General features: G+C 47.6%; 1 protein-coding gene across 3 annotated transcripts in view; it reads left to right on the top strand.

Annotated features, from left to right (window-relative positions):
* The first annotated feature begins 13,326 nt into the window (after nt 1–13,326).
* ABCC5 (ATP binding cassette subfamily C member 5) overlaps nt 13,327–23,986 on the top strand; it is a 52,488-nt gene continuing 41,828 nt past the window's right edge. For all 3 annotated transcript variants that reach the window (XM_074912322.1, XM_074912323.1, XM_074912324.1), the window contains exons 1-2: nt 13,327–13,414; nt 14,771–14,945. In XM_074912322.1, the coding sequence (XP_074768423.1) occupies nt 14,817–14,945 (129 nt within the window). In that variant the 5' untranslated portion in view covers nt 13,327–13,414; nt 14,771–14,816. The remainder of the gene's footprint in view (nt 13,415–14,770; nt 14,946–23,986) is intronic.

The following is a 23,986-nucleotide window of genomic DNA, read 5'->3' as shown; positions in this document are numbered from 1 at the left end:
TTTCCAGCCTTTTACAAGTCTCGCTCCAGTTTCTCACCCGTACAATGGTTTTACTCTCGCCCCATGGCCTCAGCAAGCAACAGCTACTTCTAGACTCCATAGGTAGCTCTTGGACGAAGTCTGTGTGATGGGATGCATCTTTCAGGGCGCTGCTTCCATCATCCCTCACCAGCTGCTTTCCCAAGGAGAAACACCAGCCCCAGAGTGATGGTGCTCACATCCAGGTAACAGACATTGTCTCGCCCAAATAACCACTAACCCCAGTGCAGATGAAGGGGTATGGGTGTGCTGCTCTTCTGCTATTGCTGCTCACACTCTGGCTCCATCCTTTGCTGATTCATCTCTTTAGACAGTCTCAGAGAGTGATGAAGCTTTAAGCATGGCAGGCACAGGCTCCTCAGTCAGCTCAGGGAGGACAACCTGCCCCGGGGCATCAGCAGCAGCCATCTGAGCTTGACATGTGCTCCAGCCCCTGGATGGCAGGCCCTGGAGGCAACCACCCTGCATGACCCAGAACCCACTCAAGTCTGAGGAATAAAACACATTTCCCATTGGGGACAGTGCTGGAGCAGTCATGGGAGCCAGAGCTCCCAGTCACGCGGGGAACTGCCTGATCATAAACACCCAGGAGACCACTTTCTCCCTGAGCAAGGCTCGTGAGTTTGCAAACTTCCCCTGCCCTTTCTATGTTCCTTATTCACATACAACTTTTTGCACCACTGCTACACGGGTAACACCTTCTTCCCTGAGGTCCCTGGCCTTCAAAGCCTATGTCAGTCCGGGGTTTACCCCCAGCTTTGCACTCCTGTTTGGCTATGCACTGAGCCTTGTGAAATGAGGTAGCAGCCTGTGAGCAGATCCTTTCTCCCAGTTTAGTGGTGCACAAGTAGGGAGGTAGCAGAGCTGCCCCCATGTTTTCCCAGCTAACCATTTGCTAGCTCTGATCCATGTAGATTCCTACAGCAGGAGAAGTTGGGAACAGCCCTTCCCAGGCTGTAAGGGTAGCCCAGAGAGGCTCACACTTCAGTAATAAACAGTGTCTGCTAGGAAGGGATCCATGGGCTGAGCCAGAGAGAAAAAGACATCTCCTTCGGAAGGACAAAGGGCTCAGCAAGTCATGGGGCTGGGTAACTGCAACCTTGGGACTGTGGGGATGGGCAGGGAAATGCCATGCTGCAGAGGGTTACAAGACCAGGACCTGGTGTCACCAGCTTCACGAAAAGGGAACTCACAGTGCCAAGTCAGGGCTGCCCGGAGCACAGGGGGAATTCCCTGGCTCTAAACGGCCAGAGAAAATACCCAGGATGGCTGGCCCCATCCTGACCAGGGCCTCATTTTGAGAGCTCCCTAGCTGGCTCCAGTCCATGCTTCTGCTCCCTCCCACCCAGAGGCCTTACACCACCAACACAGAGCAGCCACCAGCAGGAATTGTGACTCTGTTCCTGCTCCCTTGCTCCGAGATGAAGCTGCTCCCCTCTCCTGTGCAAGGGCAGGGGGCAGGGTTATTCCTCATCCCTCATCTTCTCTAGGGGAGGAAAAAAAGCTCTTGGATCATCCCCTCCCGGAGCAGTCCCAGCCCTGCCTGGAGGAGATGCTTGAAGGAAGAGTTGTCCATCTCATTGCCTTCTCCCTGCTGCCAGCACCAGATGCATCATTTCAGGGAGGAGGCAGCCCTGCTTCCCACCTCCTGATCTGCCAGAAGCAGGGGAAGCTTTGATCAAGGCACAGCTATCTGGACTCTGATCACTGCCTTTCCTGCAAAGGCCCTGCTCAGAAGAGAGGACACATTTCCTTTAACCCTTCCTTGCCTGCGAGCCTGGAGCTCCTCATGAAGGGCACATGTATCAGAGCTGTCAGCCCAAGAGGCTTCACATTTCCAGGGACGACTGGGAACTGAGTGATACTCAGTAGCTGTGACATTTCAAGGATCCATTCAGTTGCTCACGCACCCAGAGTTTTGTTTTAGAACAGCTTTGTGTTGGGGCTGCCTTAAGATCTAATTATTAAAGAGAGAGAAGCAGAACTTTCTCAGGGGAACTCAGCAGCCCCCTTCCATCACATCAAAGCCGGTGAGAGATCACGTTATCTTGACATATGTTGTACACTACAGATCCAGTTACTGAACTTATGTTTCCATGGACCCATTCCAACACTTCTCTTAATTTGTCAGGGATATATTTCAAACTGTACTATGCACATGGTTGCAGAAAAGTAGAAGGAAGTAGCTGATTAATGACCTTTTTCCTGGTAGTGTAGATGTGCTGGTTCCAGCTGTAGTAGATACCAGAGAAAAGGTAATATACTGGAAAACAGAAAAAAATGAAGTCTTTTGGATTAGAGGTTTCTTTTTCTCTTTCTTCCAAGTCAAAGCAACAATGCAATGTGCTAAGACATGTGATGAGGCTCTAAACCTAAGATTGATGAGGAGTTCATCATCGCAGTTCTCCCACCACTTTTCTGTCACATCAGTGGGAGTTTTAGGTGCAGGCAGTTGAGATACCTTGTCTCTGGGAGCAGCTTCCCAGTCTCCACCTGTCTGCAGCACTCTCCTTCGAGTGCTGGCTTGGGTGCCTTAAACAGATGTATTATTCATCTTCTTTTCATCCTTTTGAAACCAACCACAGTCTGAAGCACTGGTGACACCACCAATCATAAGGTTTGATACCTGCCACCTGTAGTTATCAAGCTTGTTTCTTGCTTGATGAAGTCACCTGAGATGAAGTGAAATTATTAGCTCCACGGAGCCGGAATACACCCAGTCCTCAGCACTCAGACAGCTCCTGACCCAGCCAGGCATGATGCACGCTGTCAGAGCTGGGCTGGGGTGCCTCTGGGGCTGTCTGTCCCCATCATAGGGCCACTGCTTCCAAAGAGGGACTCCAGGCATGGCTGCAGTGCCAATACTATATAGGGAAATAACCACTCTTAGTAGGATGGTAATACTCAACTTTGATCCTTGGGCCTTGGAGATAACCCGACAGCTCTGATCCATGCAATGCAGATACACAAACAACCTCTTGGGTAGAGGCATGTGTAAAGACCTGGCTTGGACTTTGAAGGGGTGTCTGCAATGACATAAAGTGCAAAGCAGGGCAAAGGTAAGACCGAAGGCTGTAGTAACTTGACACTGATGCAAGAGTCCAGACATGCAGCTCTAAATGCACAGGCAGGGCTCAACTCCCCTCCTTCCCCGCAGCTGGATGACAGAGGGGTCATCCCTGCACAGAGACATCATCCAGACCTACTCTCACCTATAGGTGATGCAGGTGTTCAGCTAGAAACTTGATCTTAATTGTATCTCTGCCTGCAATCACAGGACATCAGTGTGATCTGATAAATGCCTGCAGTAAAATGTGTTTTAAAACATCTCTGTGCATTCCATTGTGCAAACCACTGCAACACACCAAGGAAACAGAAGAGCGACAAACCAACATTGAAAGTTGGACTTAATTCACATCAGACTGAAGCCGTATCAAGTTCAGTGCAGGGAGCAGGCCCTGGCTTTTTTAAAGACAGAGGAGGCAGCGCTAGGATTCACAAAGGCTGTGCCGTGCTTGAGCTCATTTCTCCCACCCATGTGAAGAGCTGCTTTATTTTCAAAGCAGGAGCAGCTGATGATTGATGCTACATGTACCTCACTCTGACAAGGAGCTGGGGCTGAGCTGGGTATTTTCTGTTAGTTCAAACTGGTTCAGTCTTTTGTCTTTAAGAGGAAGCCAGGTGCTGCTCACTGATGGGGAGGATCTTTTGCACAGCAGTGGTTTGAGACCTTGCTTGGCTTTTCATACAGCAACTCTCCTTTGCCTCTGTCACATGGTTTCCAGCAGTGATGCCATTTTTAGGAGGAGGAACTGAGCCACGAGTTGGAGATGTGACACAGTTGTTGTCACAGAAGAAGCTGGTGACCAGCCCAGGAATTGAACACTGTCACCCTGCTCCCATCCTGTAACGATGTGCTGGAGGAGGTGGTGCTGATGCTTCTAGTCTTTACAACCCCCAGCCCCCATGTGCTGCACTCCCAGTGCTGGGGAGGGCCCGTGGGGGGTCTGGAGGCTGGGCCATTCTTTGGTTATCAGTATTAGGCTGGGTTTGTTATTCTAAATGTTGTGGAGCTGTGATTTGTGTTAATCAGGCTTCAGACCCTAAAGCTACTTCCCACTTCTCAAGCACCCGCTTCATCTCTGCAGCCATGGCTGGGAAGGTTCCTGTCCTCCAGCGTTGTGATGAAGAGCATCATGTAGCAGCTGGAGTGCTCTGTTTCCAGTTGACCTGTCTAGGCCATGATTACACATGGGGCTTTTCCTATTAGAGCCTCAGAAACACCTGGGGGACTCCCCCTTATCTGCAGAGCATGGAACAGGCATATGACATGGCTCTGTTAGGCAAAGCAAACCTGCTTCAGACATACACTTTCCTGCTCGGGGATTTCTGTAGCCTTAACAAACAGCCTCATGTTTCAGACTGATCAGTATTTCCTCTTGGAGCACATCTCACTGCAAGCTTCACCTTGGCTAGCCCAGGCTGTTGCCTAGGCTCTGTCTCAAACTTTTTGTTGTCCCACAACGGTGGTCTCCATGGTCCCACAGGTTGATCCAATGAGAGGAGATATGAGCGAGTGCAACGGCCACCCATACTGAGACCCTTCCTCACACTGCGGCTCTGGTCCATCACTCGGGGACCAAGAGACCCACAGGACACATGTGTTCACCTGCCGTTCACTGTGCCAATCCCACACAGAGCCCTGGGGGTGGTGGGGGGCGGTGTAGCAGTACATGGAGGGGAGCGTGGGGCTCCCAAGGTCATGGACGCCTGGGTGTTGCGGTGGCATTGCAGCATGAGTGCTGGGGCTCAGGCAGAGCTTCCTGAGGAAGCAAAAGCAATTAGCTCAGCAAAACAAGATGCACACAGGGGGATTGTCTCAGGAGCTCCCAGGAAAGCAGTCCTGGGACGACTGTCTCTGCTGCTTTCTCCCCCAGCACCAGAGCAGAGCAAGTCTCCCCAAGTCCTGCTTATTACCCACTATTGCCTTGAGTTCCCATCCTGTTGCTGTCTGAACACAGAGCTGCATGCCTTCCCCTGAGACCCCAGGCAGGAGTCTCCAAAAACCAGCTCCTTGCCCCCATCATGTATGCAGCAGGGCTGGCCCCTGGGACCTGGCCTCCTGGGACCCAGGAAAGCCCCAGCACCAGCTGCAGAGGCAAGGACAGAGAAATGTTTGACTTGCAGCTTTCCCTTTTCCCCTGTTTTCAGCTGCACAGCAATAGTCCCAGAGGCCCAACACTCTCTGACCTTGGCTGTCCTCATTTGCTTTTAAAACTGTCTGATTACACTGGCGACCTCCAAAATTGGCATTGCAACTGCCTTTTCTCCGTCACATGGGATTCCAGGCACCACCAGGGGCTCCCAGCATTTTTAATTATTTTTCTGAAGCCCTTTTTGTTCATGATGCTTGTGGTGGTTCCAATGGGACAGAGAGCTCCTCTCCCTGCAGGTTGCTTGATGTGTGCTTGCTGAAGCTGGCTCATCCTTCACATGTAGCTTGGAGGGACACTTGGGACCATGGGGGCAAATTCAGGCTAATGGTTCCCCAGTAGCATGTGCTAGGCTGGAGGGTAGAGGATGCACTGTGAAAAAGCCCAAGAACTTGAGAACACATGGGGAAACAGAGACCTTGACTCCAGTGGTAGTGGCAGTCCCTGCAGCATTACCTTCCTGACAGATGCACTGCCAGGCGCTAGAGAAACATTCCATCTTCCCAGGAGCCTGCCTGGCACAGATGTGAGGTATGTAATGACCAGCTGAGCTATCATCAACAAACATCTCCACAGAGGATGAGAGCAAGTGGTGAGAGAGCTCATGGCACCCACAAACCATGTTCAGGAGGAGGAGAGAGCAGCAGCAGCAGGTGTTGGGCATCACTGCTACGCAGCATCCCCAAGACCTTGGATGGATGCTGACAGGGTCACTTCACAATGGATGTAAGAAATAGGGAGGGTTTGGGGGAACAGGAGGGAAGACATGGCTACCGGCAAGCTCATCATCTGCCCCAAGATCAAAGAGGTGGTGCTTGTCCATGCCTGATGTGCACCTCATGAACCAGGAGCTGCTCGTAGGAGTTGCAGCGTTGTGGGTGCTGGCAGGGAGAGCAGCAGGACGAAGCACTTTGCACACTTACACAGGGCTGTCACAGTTGCATCCACACATCGTTTTTTCATGGTATGTCCTGATGGTGCCCATCAAGTGGGCCGCAGAAGCAGCCAGCTGTAAGAAAACCACATCCTGACACAAGCCAGCCGAGTGACCTTGCTGCTGTGCCTGGCTGTGCTGTTCCCACACGGCTGGAAGCAGTGACACCTTCACCTCAGTGAGCCCACAGCTCTGTTTTTGCAGAGGCAGAAGAGGAGCGGACAGAGTGTGCCCTGCCCTGGCAGTGGGCTGTGACCGTGTCCTGGGGAGCTGATAGGAAGGTCATGCTGCGTCATGCCCTGCCCACTACCTCCGGGTTTTGTAAGGTTTAAACCAGTTCCCCGCCACAGCCTCCATCCAGAGTGGCTCTGGCCGTGGCTGCTTGGCCAGCCCAAGACCAGCTCCACAAAACCAGCCTGAACTGAACACACCACTCTGACGTGGCCATTGTCCTCTCGTTATGCTCTGGTTTAGGGGCAATCCTTGAGTGCCCTCAGAGAGGAGTTAGAGGAGCTTCTCCCCACACACTTAGTGCTGCAGACTAACCAAAGCCACTACTGCACATCTGCAGACTACAGGTAATAGCTGAAATGAGGTAACCCCCAAAGCCAGAGTGGTATAGCTAGGATGCACCCCAGCCCATTAATGCTCATCCAGACACATCTCCAGCTTCTTTATCGTAGCGTTGTTTGTGTTGTTTGGCCTTTCCACTAACTTCGTCGAACAACCAGCCCTACAACACAGCCAAGGCTCAAGTCTGCTGTGCCTGTGAGAGCAGGTAGGCTCCAGTTTGACCCATGCTGCAGATTTGTGTGGATTACTCATTAATTGTGGGTGTGGTGCAAGCTGTAGGAACCACACAGTTTACCACTGTGCATAGGTCTGCACCGGTTTCTGGGCCCTGGGAAGTGCTTTGCCCTTGAATTGATCTTGTTGCCTGAATCACCAGGTTTGTAGAAGGAAGATCAAACAATCAGTCTAGAGACGAACTGCCTTGAACTGGTTTTCCGCACTGGATTACACTTTAAACACTGTAACATCTTTGAGAGTTTTTGGCTTTTCCCTGTAAGAAAAAAACCCAGTTTTGAGTTAGTTGTTGCTAATTGTGTTGGAGGGTATTATTTGTATCTCACTCCCCCAAAGCCCAAAGCAAGTAGTGTATGAATAAGATGGTGTGCTTTAGCGTGCTCTCTCCTCCCGACCTGAACGATGGCTTACAAACCAAATTTAATCTGTGTGATACAGCACAGTATTGCACCTTTTACTTCTGCGCTCTGACAAGCGTAAATGCTGCAGAAATAGAGCAGACTGATCAAAACCTAAAAAAATATAAAATAACACTGAAAGGCATTTGTTGCAAAAGCATGGCTATTTGTAGAAGCTTTTGAGAAAAAGAGTAAAACACTGTTAGCTTGGCTAGGAAGGTTCGTCCTCCTACATGAACTGAAGGGAAAGTGATGGGTGGTACTGCTGTAGTCTGGAGCGGTATCACTGCCTTGAACAGCCTAGGAGCCTTATCCTCTGAACGCCCACACTGCTAACAGTTTTGCACAAACATCAAGCAAGTATAACTCGTTTCCAGGAAAGCTGAATGCACAGGTGTATTAAGATATTAATGAACTCCTTCTGCCTAAAACAGGTCAGGAGGAAAGGGAAATATTCATTTTTTCTCTAGGTCCAAACACATCACATCCCTCTTCTGTATTTTCCCAGGGGAAGGGTGGTGAAATCACCGCTCCCTGCTGTGCTGTGTGAGCTGGCCTCCGCTCTCCCCAGTTTCTGATCTGCAACACAGATTGTTCAGTGCTGAAGCAACATAAAGCACATGGACTTGAATGTCTGAATGAGTCATTTGCAGGGAGGCAAGCACAATGAGACTGCAGTAATGAAAAGGTGGGAGCTCGGAGAGGGTCCGTGCTGCAAAGAAAGGCATCCCTGGGGTGTTGATTAGGTCTTGAACATCTCACAAGGTCCCATGCCCCACACGCCTCAAAAGTCAGAGCAGTTACATGGAAAATGCTGAGTTCCAGGAAATGGTTGGCTCATGGCACTGAGTCTTTCACACTCTGACCCTTCTAATCCCTTTCTGTGCAGCTACAACTGGAGTAGGGAGAGGGTTTTGGTACCAGTACGTATGTGGAGGTTATTAGCTCCATGCTGAGGGTTTGGATGGAGCCAAGTAGGAGCAAAACACGTGTGGTGGTGTGTGCATAGTCTTGTGGACAAGCACCTGTGGTCCAGCAGGCAGAGAGATGCCCGGCACAGCATGGGCAGGCGTGTCTAAGCAGGTGTTGCTGCAGGCTGTTCAGAGGGCTGCTGTCACGAGCATCCCCAGGCCCTGCACACAGGAGCAGGATTTTTTAGGAAGACTCAGGCTCTAGCAGCCCTAAATATGTGCAGGGAATATACGTGACTCTTACAGTTCTTTGATGCAAGCCATGACCAAATCCATTAGATACCATAACTCCTCTTAAATTAGAAACAACCATATCCATTTCTTGCTACAACACGTAATGAGCTATTATGCAACAACATTATTGCTGATTATTAATGTCTTCATTTGCAGGAAACTGGACTGTGGGTTTCACGTGACAAACCCAGCTCACTGATGTCCCAAAATAGTTTGGATGCTACTGAGATTTAAGCAGGGAATGGTTAAGCAAGTCACAGCAATCTCTGACAGTCCTGCTACAAGTCCCACATTGGCACCTGCCCTCCTCCCCATCTCCTCAATGGGATGTTAACTCTGGAGCCTAAGGATGATGGACTAAGAATGACTATTCTCAGTGATCTTGTTGATGCTTTTGCCACAAATATTTTCCTTTTCCTCTTAAAGTGTGAAGGTGGATATAAGATATGAAGGAAAATGAGTGGCGATGTCTCTCCACTCTCCGGTTGTAGGCAACATGTACCTACCTGAGGCTTGTTTCAATCTGCCACGCTGCCCACACGGGTTGGTGGCTCATAGGAAAGAGAAATATGGCCCAGCTGAGGCTAAATTATTGCTTTCCAGAAGAGTGACTTGCAGTAGGTGCAGTGCAACTGGAAATCTTTCAGTCTGCTCTGAGAGCTCAAAGTCCTGAACTAATAGGCTGTGTGTGGGAGGGAGGCCTGGAAATGATGGACAATAAAAGATCAGACACTGCACGGGAATATGGAATCAGGAATGCAGTCTCTCCATACCTCACTATTTCTAGACTTGTTATAGTTTGCAGCACTGCAGGCTATATTTGAGGTCATGGGACTTTTACTTGAGCCGTCCAATAAATTTCTGAGTTCTGCACTTCATGGCTGAGAGCTCTGGTCAGCGAGAGAGTAAAAAAGCACCAGCAAGCATAACAACTGTCAGCATGCTCATCAGGAGAGACTGAACCCAGGAAATGCATGCTGAAAATGCAGCCTCAGCAGCCGGGAACAAGCATCCCAGTGGGGAAGAGTGAGAAGAAGGTGTCATCATGTACGAGGTACAAAGGAAAGGAGATTTGAGGAGAGAGGGAAGAACAGCTCTTCACAGGGGTGTCCGGATTTGTGTCAAAGGAAGATGCCTCCTCATGTACCATCCACTCTGACCGAAGCACACTGTGCTCCCCAGCCAGCCTTGCAGAGCCCACAAATTTGGAAGGAGGCACTGGGCTGGTGGCAAGCCTGATGTGACAGCTCTCTGCTCCTGTTAGCCTAAGACATCTCCTGGTATTCCACGTATCTGCACAGACATCAGTCCAATCACATCTTGCTGCTTCTTTGGGGGATATTTTTTCCTTCAGGGCAAATAGAAAAGCTGTTTTGTCCTAGCACCTCATTGCAATTTTTTGCCAGTAGTAAAATGGTGACTGCACCACCCCATTGCTCCCCCACCGGACCCGTGCAGCCAGCATCTTCTGGGCTTGCCAGGCGTTTGGATCCCATCGGCACACAAGTAACTCTCTGCTTTGCAGTCATGTGTGTAACAGGGTTTTGTGTGGTGGAGATTCTGGTCTTAATCACAGTGCTGAGCACACAAATTAGTGCTGCAACGCTCCCCAAGCTTCAAAGATCTCCTGAAGGATGTCTCTTTGTTTCCATCCAAGGTTCAGCTCAGTTAAGTCGCCTGAGCAGCATGTGCTCCATATTGCCCAAGAGGCAGAAGCAGGTTCCTCAGATCCTATGCGGGAAGATGTGGTAGGACAGTTGGATAAACAAAGATCATCACTACCACAAACTGAGCCTTGTTTTTCTGGTCAACTCGGAGATGCTCCATTATCAGCCTCAATGGCTCAAGACAGTTTTTTTCAAGCATTGCCTGAAATTTGTTGCTGATGTTTGTTTGGGGTGTGGGGAAGCAGATACTGTATGCCTCTAAGAAAAGTATCAGGTATTGCTTCCTAGCCCACATGGTCTGGAGGCCTTGGCTTTGAAGCTGCTGCTGGCTCTTTGGTCTGGCTGTGCTTTTGTTGCTGCAGTCAGGGTTGATGACGGCAAAGCCCACATCTTGAATCAGGGCAAGTTTTAACACTGTACAGGCCTTGTTTATGTAACAGCTGCCATCCCACAGGGATGAATCCAGGACTTGCGGCACTAAAAGCATTAGCTGCTGCCACTGGAGCTAAAGATGTAGCTCCTCTGGTTGGTAGCACCAGTACATTTATATCCTTTAGAACAAATGCTGGAGGAGACTTGTGACATACTTAAAAGGGGGTTATGCCTACACATGTATTTTTCTCCCACCATCATACTGAGGGAGTATGTACACTCTCAGGACCACAGGTGTGACAACAATGCTGATGCTGCTGCCAGCCATTGCCCAGAGCTAGTCTGAGTGGAGTGCACCCACCATTATTTACCAGCACAGTTTTCTACTAGCACTCCCTCCCTCCCTTTCACTCTCAGATCTGCTCCAGCACTGGAGAAATAGAGGGCGGAAGAAGTAGAGGCAGGGCCCTGGGTGCCTTGGCTTAAACAACACTCTCTGCTCAGCTTTCCTAACACATTTTGCAACCACTTTGGCATAATGGATGTTCACATTCCTCTTTACCTCTAGGCACATGATGTAGATCCTTCGGGTTTCAACATGTCGTCAGCTCAAAAACAGCCAGCCACTTCTGAAAAGCAGTTCTGGTTGCTTCCACAGTCCAGGAACCAAGGACACACTCAGAACAATTTCAGGTCAACACTCTAAAATGCAATACAAGTGATTCACCTTGAAGCTTTAAAACAGTTTAATTCTCTCCATCATTCATACTTGGTCCTTTATGTCTATGCTGTTTAATTACATTGCTCAGTGGCTGCATATCTATTTACCCCTACATCCTAATGTGTTTGATGCAGACAAAGGTCTGTTTAATGACTGTTCAGACTTACTCTAAATTGCCTCCTGGCTTCTGCCTTAAAATTCACCTTCTGCTGGGACGTGGCATGTATAAAGCATGAAGTGCACCTTGCAGCTTCTTCCACAATAAAATCTCAGTCAAACCAATCTGAAACTGCATGATTGTGAGTCCTGGGGAACAGACTGCAGAAAAATGCAGCAGCCACGTGTGCTCTCGGTTGCTGTACCATGAGAAGGGCTCTGCTTCTGTGCATCTGTCTGTCAGTTCTCCTGTCCCAAAATGTTAGAGCATCTGCAATGGAGCTGATTCTAATTTTTGCCAGAAGTGGAGTTGGAGCTCTGCAGGATGTGTAACCATAGGTGTCAGGGAGCTCTGAGGGGGTTCTCTGGTACCTTACAGGGTGTCCTTGAATCTTTGCTTGTGTGGTGACACCTTTTACCTGCACTGCTGGCCTTGGAAGAAATATTCTGGGTCCGGTTTTACTTCCAAATTCCCATCTCCCATCTTTACCTGAGTTTATTTCAGCTTTTCTATCAAATTGACTCTCACAAACCTTCTTGAGAGGAGAGCAAGGACTGCGGTGCAAACAGGCTCTTGTTATATAAACCACTTAAATGAGATGTCAGCCAAATTTGGCTGGTGGAAAGAAGATGTCAGATAAGGACAGAGTATTTAAACACGGCAGGGGAGAAACTACAGCTTAGGGTTTCTTAAGGATATTTGCAGGGCTTTGTGAGAGGAAATGCAGCTGTGCCCGTCTCCTCCTTCACTGACTTCCCCGAGGCTGGGGCTGGACACCCTGTGTCCGGCTTTACTCAGGGAGCTGGGCTTGGGGAGCGGAGCTGTTGCTGCTCCTCGGCCGCTGCTACACAGGGACGCCCAGGCGCAGCCTCCCTCCCACTGCTCCATCCCTTTCCGTGGGAAAGCGCTGGGAGAAGTTCACGGGCCCTTTAGCTGGTCTGAATCCCTTCGGAGGGGCACAGCAGGGGCTCCCCGTGCCTCCTGCCCCAAGCCTGACTGGCTGCAAGGAGAGTCACGGGCCCGCGGCCGTGGCACACAGGAGCCAGCACCTGAGCTGCGGTAAAGGTTAAACCCCGATAAGGACAGAGCCGCACTTTCCCCAGCCGAAAGGCTGTAAATAACCGGCAGCGAGTGACAGGCGGGTGCAAACCACCCGCCGGTAGAGAGGCGGCTGCAACCGAGGCCAAAGCGGGAGGCGCCCGCTCCTCCTGCTCTGCCCGCCGGCCCCCGCCGCTCCGTCTCCGCCAACCGGGCCGTGCCTGCGGCGGGACGGGGCGGGGGGGCGGAACCGAGACCACCCTCGTCCTCCCCACAGCTGGGCGCCGGGTGCCGGGACAGAGAGCGGGCTCCTTCGTACCAGCCCGCAGGGGCTGGCGGAGGGCGGCTCGGCTCGGCCCGTGCTGCCCGTCGGGGCGGGGCACGGCACGGCACGGCACGGCACGGCACGGCACGGCACGGCACGGCACGGCACGGCACCGCACCGCACCGCACCGCACCGCACCGCACCGCACCCGCGTTGCGGCCGGGGCGCGCGCCCCGCCCCAGCAGCTCAGGCCGGCCGGCGCGAAGGCTCCAGCCCCGCCCCGCGCTGCGGCAGGAGCGGCGGGAAGGGAGCGGGCGGGGCGCGGCAGGGAGGTGGGCGCGGCCCAACGGGGCGGGGCGGGGCCGGCCCGCGCGGGGTCTTCTGGGAAATGTAGTTCTCCGGGCGGTGGGCTGTGGGCGGGCGGCGCGGCGGCGCGGACTACAGTTCCCGTGGGGCGGCGGGAAGGAACGGCCGCCGCAGCCCCCGCCCCCCTCCCCGCGCAGGCGCCGTGGGGACGCCGGAACCGCTATAAGGGATGTTGTTTAGCTTCGCGGCCGCTGAGCGGGGGAGCCGCAGCGGGGGCAGCCGCCGGGCGGAGGTGAGCGGGGCCGCCCCGCCCGTTACCGGGGCGGGGGGTGAGGAGGGGGTGGGAAGCCGCCCTGTGTGTGGGTGAGGGGCCGCCGCGCGGCTGCGGGGGGCGGCTTTGCCGCCTTTTTTGCTGTGGGCAGGCCGGCCGCGGGGGGTGTGTGTCCCCCAGCCCTCCGTGGCGAGGGCTGCGCGCTGCCCCCTCCCGCTGAGGGCCCGGGGTCGTGGCTGCCCGCCCTGCCCTGGCTGGGGTGCGGGAATCCGTCCTTGAGCGGAGAGGGGGGTTGCCTGCCCCCGCCCCCCCCGAGTTGCTTGGGGGTGGCAGGTCGCGGGGGACGGCTCGCACCCCTGCTGCGGGAGGGGCGGGAGCCGGCAGGGAGCAGCCCCGGGACCCGCTGCGCTGCAGCATCCTCGCCCGGCGCTGGCACATACGGTCTCGGGGGGGTGAGGGAGCAGCGCGGGGGGCGGCCGGTGGGCTGGGGCTGGCCGCTGGAGAGCGGCTGGAGGGCGGCGTTGGAGGAGCCGGGTGCCGGCGGATGGAGGAGGGAGGCGGCTGCTGCAGGCGGCGGAGAGGTGGCAGCCCAGTGCGCCAAGCCAAACCTGCTGATGCAGGTTCTGACTAATGTAACTTAATGAGGCTTATTCCGTCGTGTTAGTCAGGCAAGGGACAGAATGTAATAAAAAAGAGTTGCGGAACAAAGTCTTGCAGTGGAAGGTGAATTTCTTCTCGGACTCTGATTCTCCTTCTGACTTTACAGTGCGATTTGTTAGGTTGAGGGAAAACCAGCAGCAATGAAGATGTGACTCCTTTCCGTGCATGTTCATGCTTAATGATAGCTCAATCCTATGCAGTAAGGGAATAATGCTATAGCGAAGGAATGTATTTTCCTCTAGAGTGTGCGTGGAAAGACTAATTTTATCATTCGTTACCTCTAGAGAGATCAGTTCTGCAAAACTTTGCACTGGTAAGTTGTTGGGTGTGTGCAACTTTAGACTCTCAACAGAAGGTTTCAGGGATTTGATCTTCCAAGTCAAGTTTCTCAAGGTTTTCAACTGAATACTGTAGTTATCGTGTTCATCTGTCAGATTGCATAATTGTATTTTGGAGTTCCAAGGATGTATGACAGTACTCCAGTGCATTGAGAATCATTGTACTATTTGGTTACCTCAGGGTATGTTTAAACTAGTTCAGGAGAAGTTAGTCTTGTGTGGGTTTCCAAAGTCGCTTTATTACTGTCCTGTTGTAATAATACTCTTTTACAATTGCTTTCTGATTCTTTTATTTAAAAAATAAACTTAAACAAATGACTAAAAGTAACTGGTGTGTTGGGCGTAATGTATAATGAAGTGGAATTTAATTATTTTTCAGATATTTGAGGTGAAAATACACTTGTAAACCCTGGCGTTTACAGAAGATGAAAGACATCGACATAGGAAAAGAGTACATTATACCCAGTCCTGGGTATAGGAGTGTGAGGGAGAGAGCCAACTCGGTGCAGCGTGAAGAGCAGGAAGGGTCAAAATTTCAGCATGCTAAACATAAGGTCAGTTTGTTTTTTTCATTGTTTGTTTTGCAGTCTATGCTTATTAAATTACATGCAGCAGCAGCCCATTTGCTGTGCCAACTCTGTATAGATTCACTGCATTGAAGGTCAATAATGAATATTCCCTTTTGTGTGGAAAAGGTCATTCCAAGGGGTATCTTAGTAACAAGTCAGTACTTATTAAGCATTTTTCACTTATTTAAAAGTGACTTTTTAGTAATATTTGAATAAAATGCTTTTGTCTAGTGTTCAGGTCTTGATGTGAATCCAAGAAATATTTTAAGCTTTTGTACTTAAGAGAATCATTACAACCAAGTAAGAACAGTGAAGAGCTCAGCACAAATCATGCACCATTCAGTGTTAGCAGCTGAAAAAACTCTTAATCATGCCATGTTTTTTGCAAGGATTAATTTTCTAAAGCAGATGTCTAGCTTGTTCTAGTAACAAAACTTTTACTTTTTCCCCTCTGAAGTAATTAGTATTGAATACTGTTTCATGTGCATCTGTGTATTTAACATGCTGAGGTGCTGTCATAATTCTAGTTGAATTTGAGAGCTGGGTATTGAAATAACCACTGGCTTAGAGCTTGCATGTCATTGTTCTGAGCTTCTCAATTTTTAGAGCTTGTTCTCACTGAAGGAAGTGCATATACCAAATGGTATAGGGAAAAAGCTCAGATAAATGGAAACCCTTACACCTCTGAAACTAATAACCTTTGCCAGTTGAACATTAAAAATATTAGCTGCTCTGAATGCTAGCACTGAAATATTTTCTTCCGTGTCGTTTTAGCCTTACTTAAAATACTAATGTAGACCTTTCTGAAGCCAAACAAATAGTTAATACTGCCTGTGGATTTTTTGCAATGACAAGGCTTGCAAGCGTGTCACTGGGCGTTCCATACAGATTGCCTGTGACAGCCCTTGCCTGAGAGGGCTGGAAATAGGGGAACTCGATGTATTTGCATGGAAGAATTGTGAAGACTCTTTTAAAAGGCTTAAGTTTTGCTGTGTTATACTGGACACTGAGATACTATGTACTTCAGATGAGGCTTACCTTGTTTTACTGGGACTTAAAGGATTTTGTCAGGTGTTTATGTGGGCTAAGAGTGCTGCACTGCTGCTTTTTGAGCTTGGAGAGATCTGCTCTGCAGTAGGCTGAGTGCAGTTTGCGTTTGCAGGCCCTGCAGCTCCTGGTGTCCCTACAGGCTCTGTGACTCAGCAGACTATTGCTGACAGTGTTCAGAGGAAGGTGGAGTGTCTGATTGCATTAGAGCAGGCACTGATGCAGAACTAAGAGCCCTCTGGAATCACAGTGCAGCTTCTTAACAGCGTTTATTATGTTGATGTCATGGGCTTGCTATCCACTGTACACCGTCCAGTAGCAAATCTGCGCTGTCAAATGAGTGGTGACAACAGTGATGCCATTGGTGGGCAGCTTTGTTTCACAACCAGTGGCAGTGGAGTTAAGCAGTAATCATAGCATGGGATCTCTGCCTGTCGGTCTGCATCATCTAATCATGTTGATGCCTGGTTTAACTTCTCAGGACAAAATCCTGATTTTATCTCTAAACCTTTTGAATGAATGAAATCAATCAAACCAGCATACTTTCAGCCTTCAGAAAAAAACAAGTAAGCAAAGGCCTGCACATCTGTACAGTGTGGCATTAAAATGTCAAACTCTGAGGCAACTTCAGGTCAGCTTAACTCTGTTGCTGTAGTCTTGTTTACCCTTCCATCTCTACCATTTGATTAGCTGCCTATGACTACAGGGTAGCAGACTCAGATAACTGATTGCAAAACAAGGATTCTGTAAAATTTGTGAATACTGATGCAAGAAAATGGCTCACACTAGTTCTTGCCTAGAACTTTGTCTGGTTTTGTTTCTCTGGGTAGAGGAATGAACTAACTTATCTTGCTAATGGAATTGACTAGTTCTGACAGGTTACCCATTTGCCTTGCTAGTCATCTTGTTTGGTATGCCAGAGTTGGGTTAATTTCTAGCTCAAACAATTGTACCCTTTTTGTTTTGCTAGCCTTATAACTTGGATGTATACTATACATAAATGCAAACAGCTCTGAACTTGTTGCTGCATGTTAGTGACATTAAATCCTGTTTACTTGCAAAGTATTGAGGCTAAGTAAAAGGAGCTATATTCATAACACCTTATCTAAGCTACATGTTCATGTTTGTGTACCAGGCGTCTTCCTATCTAGTTGAAACAAGACCGAGTTTCAGCAGTGTTCTTGGATTTATCACTTGGAATGCTTTATACTGTTGGTAACAGGGATAATCAAAGACCTCTCTTTCATAAGGTTGAGCTTTGCCTGTTTGGTCAAGCATTTCCTTCTGCCTGTAACAAAAGGGTAGCAGTAGCTGTAGCTCAGCTGTTAAGAAAAGTGTTTCAAGGAGAAAGAAGGGACTTCCCTTTAACTACTTTATGAAACCTGGCACCGGGTCAGATGCCCAAGCTGCCTCACTGGGCATGTGTTGGTATATGCTGGCACAGCTGGTGGCAGGTCAGTGATGTGATGAGGAAGGGTAGGACCACAGCAGTTCAGGTAGAGGGGTTAAGCTGCAGTCACTTGGACAACAGTCTGGCGTGCTATCAATAGAAATTTTGGGACTCAAATTTATTGTAGAAAACCTAGCTCAGGGTTTGAACTAGCTTGACCAGAAAATGACAAACCTCTAAGCATCATATGTTTTAGCAAGTGAAAAGCTGCAAGCAGGTTAAGGCTGTTATTTCACCACTGACTTCAGATCTTTGTGGAATGCAGGTTTGGAACTGTTCTGCAGCACGATCATACTCCATGAAGTAGACTTCTTACACATTGCATAGGTACCTCATACCTAACAGAGCAGGGTAGAACTGTGTAGCTCCCTCTGAGGATACAAGACATGCTGCCTATTGTAGTCAAGGGTCATTGGTTAACGGCCAGTGATGGTGACCGCTTCTGGCAGGGCTACAGCTAGGTTTGATCAATAGCATGACTCATTGGTTTTCCTGTATTGCTGCATTTTTATACATACTTCTTGAAGTGGATGAGTGGATTGCCTGATCAAGATCTTTATAGGTGAAAGACTTACTTTACTACTGAGTCAAGGTCCCAGAGCCTTTTTATATGTCTGTCTGTCTTTGTCTTGCATGAAGGTTGTACTCAGTATCCTTCTTTCTGTCCTAAAACCTCCATACTGGTGTTCAGGTTTCCTGCTGAAAGGATGCTGTAATAGCTGCTCATGAAAATAATGAAAAACTTGCAGTTCTCTCCTTTAGAAGCTTAAATGCTGTTTGGTCACAGCCTGAAAGATCACTTCTTTGAAAGACAGGAGCTTTTCAAATAGGCTTCCTGGAATCATAATTGAAATCATGCTGCAATATAAGTAGGTCTAATCCAGCATTTCCTGGTGCTTAATGGGAATGTTGCTATAGAAATTTGGACCACTGAAATAGGCACTCCGGGACTAAAATTCAAGGAACAGGTTTTTATTCAGCTTGTGAATGCATATATTCACCTCATGAATAAGTTTCTGCAGTGTGTTCTTATAACAATTGATTTTTAAGCCTTTGTTGGAGACCTTAATGTAGCTTACGGAATAGGGTGTTAACTGCATGTTCCCAATGTGTAATACAGTACTAATTGGGTTTATTGTATGTGGGGGCATGGCTCCTCTGAATGAAGGTAACTTGTAGGTGGACTCGCTGTCTAGCACTGCAGTCAGTCTTAATCTGTAAGAAGCTGTTACATTACCAGTGAATAAAAATTAAGGGATGTTTTGTAATACTCATTTATACTTACACCTTTAGAACTTTTTGTTCTCAGAATGCTTGTGTGCCCTTCAAGTTGTATCTGAAGTAATTATATTTTTTCTCATGAAGGCAGTGTGTTCTGAGAAGGACAGATCCCATTGTGTCCATGAAATATATTATAAAATGATGGATGAGGAAGAGAAGTAATTTGTTCTCAAATCTGGTTTTGGAATAGGCTCTTCTCAAATGTAGATTTCATGTTTGTCTGGCACAGCAGGCGAGTGAGTATTTTGCTCCCCTACCCCATTATGTTCAAAACAACAGAAGAGGATGTAGAAGCAGCTTGTTCTCATGATACACAATGCTTGTGAGAACTCAATTCTTGAAATTTGAGTCCCTGACTTAACAATGCTAGGGCACTAATTTACTAATTATACTCCAAGCTGCAATTGGTTCTGATTGGAATGTAGTGTTCAGGATTAGGTTCTTGCTGCTGAAGCATAATGACTGCATCTATGCCATCTGTGGTAAGCCTCCAGTGCAGACTGCTGCATTTGAAGACACTGGGCAGTGTGGTACTGTAGTGATTGCTTTAAACATGCAGGAAAAAATGTGTTGCTAACTTTAGCTGTCAGAAGCTCTACTAATATTCCTGTTCTCACCTTGATTTCTTATTTTTCAGGTTTGTTTCTCACAGATTTTGCCAGAGACAGCTGAGAATGTGATCAGAACTTACTGGAGTTGATGTAAATCCTTCAAGCACTGATAACTTTGAAGTGATTTATCACTGACTGTTCAATAGTCAGATCAACTCTGCCTCTCAACCTCTCTGGAACATCTGAAGTGTCTGAACCAACTATGCTGAACAACACGTTCAAAAATAGGGATGTGAATGTAGCCTGGTGCTTTGGCACTCCATGCTCAGAGCAGGCCTTCTAGACAGCTTAAGTATAACCTTTTAGTTGTATCTGAAGCTGCTGGATGTCTCTGCATTTTTCCAGAAGATTCCATGTTTTGGTCCATATATAACCAAGTAAACACAGAACTTTAGGAATCACTGCCCAAGCAGGCTCTTAAGGCCTGTAGGTGTACTGAAACAGTCACTACACAGAAAGTTAATGCTTTATTCCTGGCTCAGTCTGCAGCCAGAAGCTGCAGTAGTTTGAGCTGGTGCCAGTGCTCACTGTGTGAGAAGGTAAAACTGCAGTTTACTCCTTGATTAAGATAACTGGCAAAGTGCCAGATTCATTTTGATTGCCACTCAGCTGGGCATCTCATTGGTGTCTGTTAGGAGAGATGTGCAAGAGTAGAGGAAATCTGGATGTGTATTCATGTATTTCTGAAACTTGTAATTGTTGCCATCATGCTTTATATGGCTACACTTAGCTTGAGGATCTCTTGTCTGTTAACAGACTACACACAAGTGTGGTTTTAGATACATTATTTTCTCAGATCATAGCTGCATAGAAGACGTGGGAAATACTTAAGGTAGTGTTGCCATGAAACATGTAAAGCTGACATAGGTGCAGGTATATAACAAGAAATCTGAATTCTTACAATAATTTCAACCTGGAATTAGAATTTCAGCTTTTGCAGTATAATGCAGTTGTGTATTCTGCTGCAGAATCTGACTGCAAGGAGATACTTATTTCCTGGGGCTGTTAAGATAAAATTGGAAACTAACACTATTAAACTTTGTATTGTTACCTGACTCTTCTGTCAAGTAGGAAAGAAAACAGTTTGTCGAGGGATCTTTGAAAGCCTTCTGTAAAAGGCTGTGCTGGGTGATGCATGCTCCTCTATGGATCCTGCTCTGGTGTGTCCTTCCTCTGCTGTGAACAAACTGCTGCAGTGTAAGGGCACTGATGCAGGGAGCAGGTATGATACCCTGTAAAAGGAACCAATTCCTACTGACTAACAAGACAGTAGATCAGATCTGTTACAGATACTTAACATCGGTTCTGAAGGATTAAAATCTAATGCTGTAGTTGAGCAGATGAAATAGCAGGAAATTTAGGTGACTGGATGACTAGACCAGTTCTGTGGACAGTGCCTGTAAGAGCTGCTGCATAACATTATTCTTAGACGGTTTTAACTGAACACTGTATGGTATCTGTCACAGGAACAAAGCCTGATGCAGAGTCTACAACTTATGTGGTGTCTGCACACATGCAGTATGGTGCATAGAAACATATTGTGATAATAAACTGTAGAAAAAACATTGCTTTGAAACAAACTCCCCAGCCCTCCAGTTTTATTATTCTAGAGCATTTCAATGCCCAGTGGATGGGCATTGGCAAGCTGAAGTTCCTGTGGGCTGGGGCTCTTAGACAAAGAGAAGTCACTGCTGGTGCAGGCAGGAGACTTCTGGGGAAAAAGCAGCCACTCTTATGTATCATGCTGAGAGAAGGGAGATAGAATTTTCCTGTTGTAAATTTGGTGCTAACTCAACCTTTCAAACCATTGCACAGGAAGGAAAATGGAAACTTGCCTTCCTTTAGTGCTTCTACTTTGGTTAACTTATGCCATCTACAGATATTTGAGGTGAGTAGACAGTGCAGCTCTATCAGGAGCATGTAAAATGCTCTCAAGGTCAATTTTGAACTATTGTGGTGATTCTTTAAGAAACTTGTCGGAAGATCCTCAGAATGATCAGCAGAGTTGAAACTCGGGGATAAGTTTATGTAATGAACTCAGACAAGTGAAGTGCTTGCTTACTGAAGGTATGTTCTTCACTAAATGTTAACTGTTTTTATTTTTTCAAGTCAAATGAAAGAACTTTTAAAAGTTCTGTTACCTTTGTTGTGATTTAACCCCAGGCAGCAGCTAAGCACTATGCAGCTGCTTGCTCACTCCTTTCCAGTGGGATGGGGAGTATTGGGGAGAAAAAAAGGTAAAACTCGTGGGTTGAGATAAGAACAGTTTAATAGATAAAATAAAATAATAAAAAATAATTATAATGAAAAGGAATACAACAAAGGGAGAAATAAAGCCCAAGAGGAGTGATGCACAATGCAGTTGCACACCACCCACTGACCAATGCCTGAGCAGTGATCCTCCCCCCGGCCAGCTCCTGCCAGTTCATATACCAAGCATGATGTTCTAGGGTATGAACACCCCTTTGGCTAGTTTAGGTCAGCTGTGCTGGCTATGCCCTGTCACAGCTGCTTGTGTACCTGCTCACTGGCAGAGCATGAGAAACTGAAAAATCCTTAATTCAAGAGAAGTGCTACTTGGCAACAACTAAAACATCAGCATGTTGTGAACATCATTCTCACTAAAACCAAAACAGTACTGTAAGCAGCTACTGGGAAGAAAATTAACTATCCCAGCTGAAACCAGGAGATTTGAGAACTCTGAACACCATTAGAGTATGTGCAGAAGCAAATATTCATATTACTTTCTAAAGATGTATTAATTCCATGATGTCACTGAAGAACTGTATGTATTATCTTGGCTACAATCATGTTCTGTCAAATGGTTTTACCACTGAACTTCTGCTACTAATGTACTCACTAACTTGACACAAGATCATTGACTTGGTTGTTGGTGAATGTTTTATGATGATTCTGTAGCCACTCTGAAGAAGTGATATCTCCACCTTGTCTGCCATGTATATATGTACATATTACCAGCTGAGAAAGGAGCTGTATGTCAGCCAGTATGTATCAAAAGTTTACCTGAAACTTGCAGGGGGATTAACTGGATCTGAGAAGCTTTACACCTAGTAACAGGAGCAACAGAAAGGCAAACTCATTCCCTGAGCAGAGACATTCTCTAGAAGAATCCCGGTGTTCTGGTTAATTCACAACTAGCTGCCTTTAGTGCACTAACCATCTTTTGTTTAAGTCTTAGCCATGTGATAAAACCTCAGATCTGGACACTTCCTGGTATTGCCTTTTGACTACTCTTGGTTGCTGTTCCTTTGTCCAAAGCAGACTTGTAAATCAGCCTGCTCATGACCAGAAGTGTGTAAGGAGCAGATTACCTGTCAGTGAAGGAAAGCCTGCAGTATCTTTTCCATTGTAGTATTCCACATTAATGCTGGAGACATTCTGCCCTACAGCTGTCTCAAACTCAGTGTACAGTTATAAGAGTTGTCAGAAGGATCTAATGGATCTGTCCCAAACTACTAGAGAACTTAACTTGAAATGAGTCAAAACTCACTTATATGCAGGGACTTCTGACACCTTCAGACACTGAGATGGTTATTAGTTTTTGAACATTCATATCCCAGTGCTAAGGAGTAGTCAGTTGTGGTCTGAACTGCATACTGTGAACAGGCTGTTCCACAAACGTCTGTATTTCAGTCCTTTTTGAGGACTAAGGTTACAGTATTTCAAAGCCAACATGTTTGGAGCCCTGAGGTGTTTACTTTGAGTTTGCTAGTTCATTTGCCTTTGTGCCCCTTGTGTTTGGAAGCATGTGTTGGTACAGGAAGGTGAATTGAATAAAAGGCTGTTATAGTAGGCTTGGTAAATGCTGTGCTGTCAAAGCTTCTGTCATTCACTGGTGGTTCCGCTCCACAGAAGTTTGAGTTTAAAGGCTCCCTGGATACTTCTGGTGTTGTACTGAAGTGACCTCTTTAGCTTCTATTGTAACCTAGTTTAGGCATAGCTTGAGTAGAAGATGGTACTGGAAGAACACCTCCAGCATATGGCAGGCTGTCTGCACGTTGTTCAGGGTAGTAGAGCTTACCTGCGCATGTCAGGAACCAAATCCTTGGCTGTGCTGTGCTAGTTTGATAATGCTTAGTGGGGAGTTAGTTTCTCGACTTTGTGGTCAGAGCACATGCTAATTTTGTAGGGCAACTTGTAGTTAAGACTGATCATTATTTCCAATTCCAGAGGAGTCTGCTGTTGCTGTACTGTTAGCACACATGAACTGTGCAGCTCCAGTTCTGGATGATCAGTGTACAACCTTTGCTCTGAATGAATCCCATATCCTTTGATTACAAAATCATGAATACTAGTTTTAATGCAAAACAGAAGACATGGATTCATGAATACCAGAAGCCTAAGCAGGCGTACAGTTGCTAATCAGATGGGTACACAGCAGCTACTGTTGCAAAATCCAAAAATGAGCACTAAATGACAAACTCTGTGTTTCTTGCATTGCAGGAATAAGTGGATTTGCCAGGGAAGAGTTTAGAACATCTCACCTCAATGCTAATAATGCTTTTCAGAATTCAAGGGCAAGGTCAAATAAGCAATGTTCCTGGAAGAAACTGATATAACTGTCCTCAGCAAGGACTCTGTACATCAAGTAAAAATGCTCGGTATATGACTAAACT

Source organism: Athene noctua, chromosome 8 (genome assembly GCF_965140245.1).
Source record: "Athene noctua chromosome 8, bAthNoc1.hap1.1, whole genome shotgun sequence".
Classification (NCBI taxonomy): Eukaryota; Metazoa; Chordata; class Aves; order Strigiformes; family Strigidae; genus Athene; species Athene noctua.
This window is presented reverse-complemented; position numbering and strand designations above follow the sequence as displayed.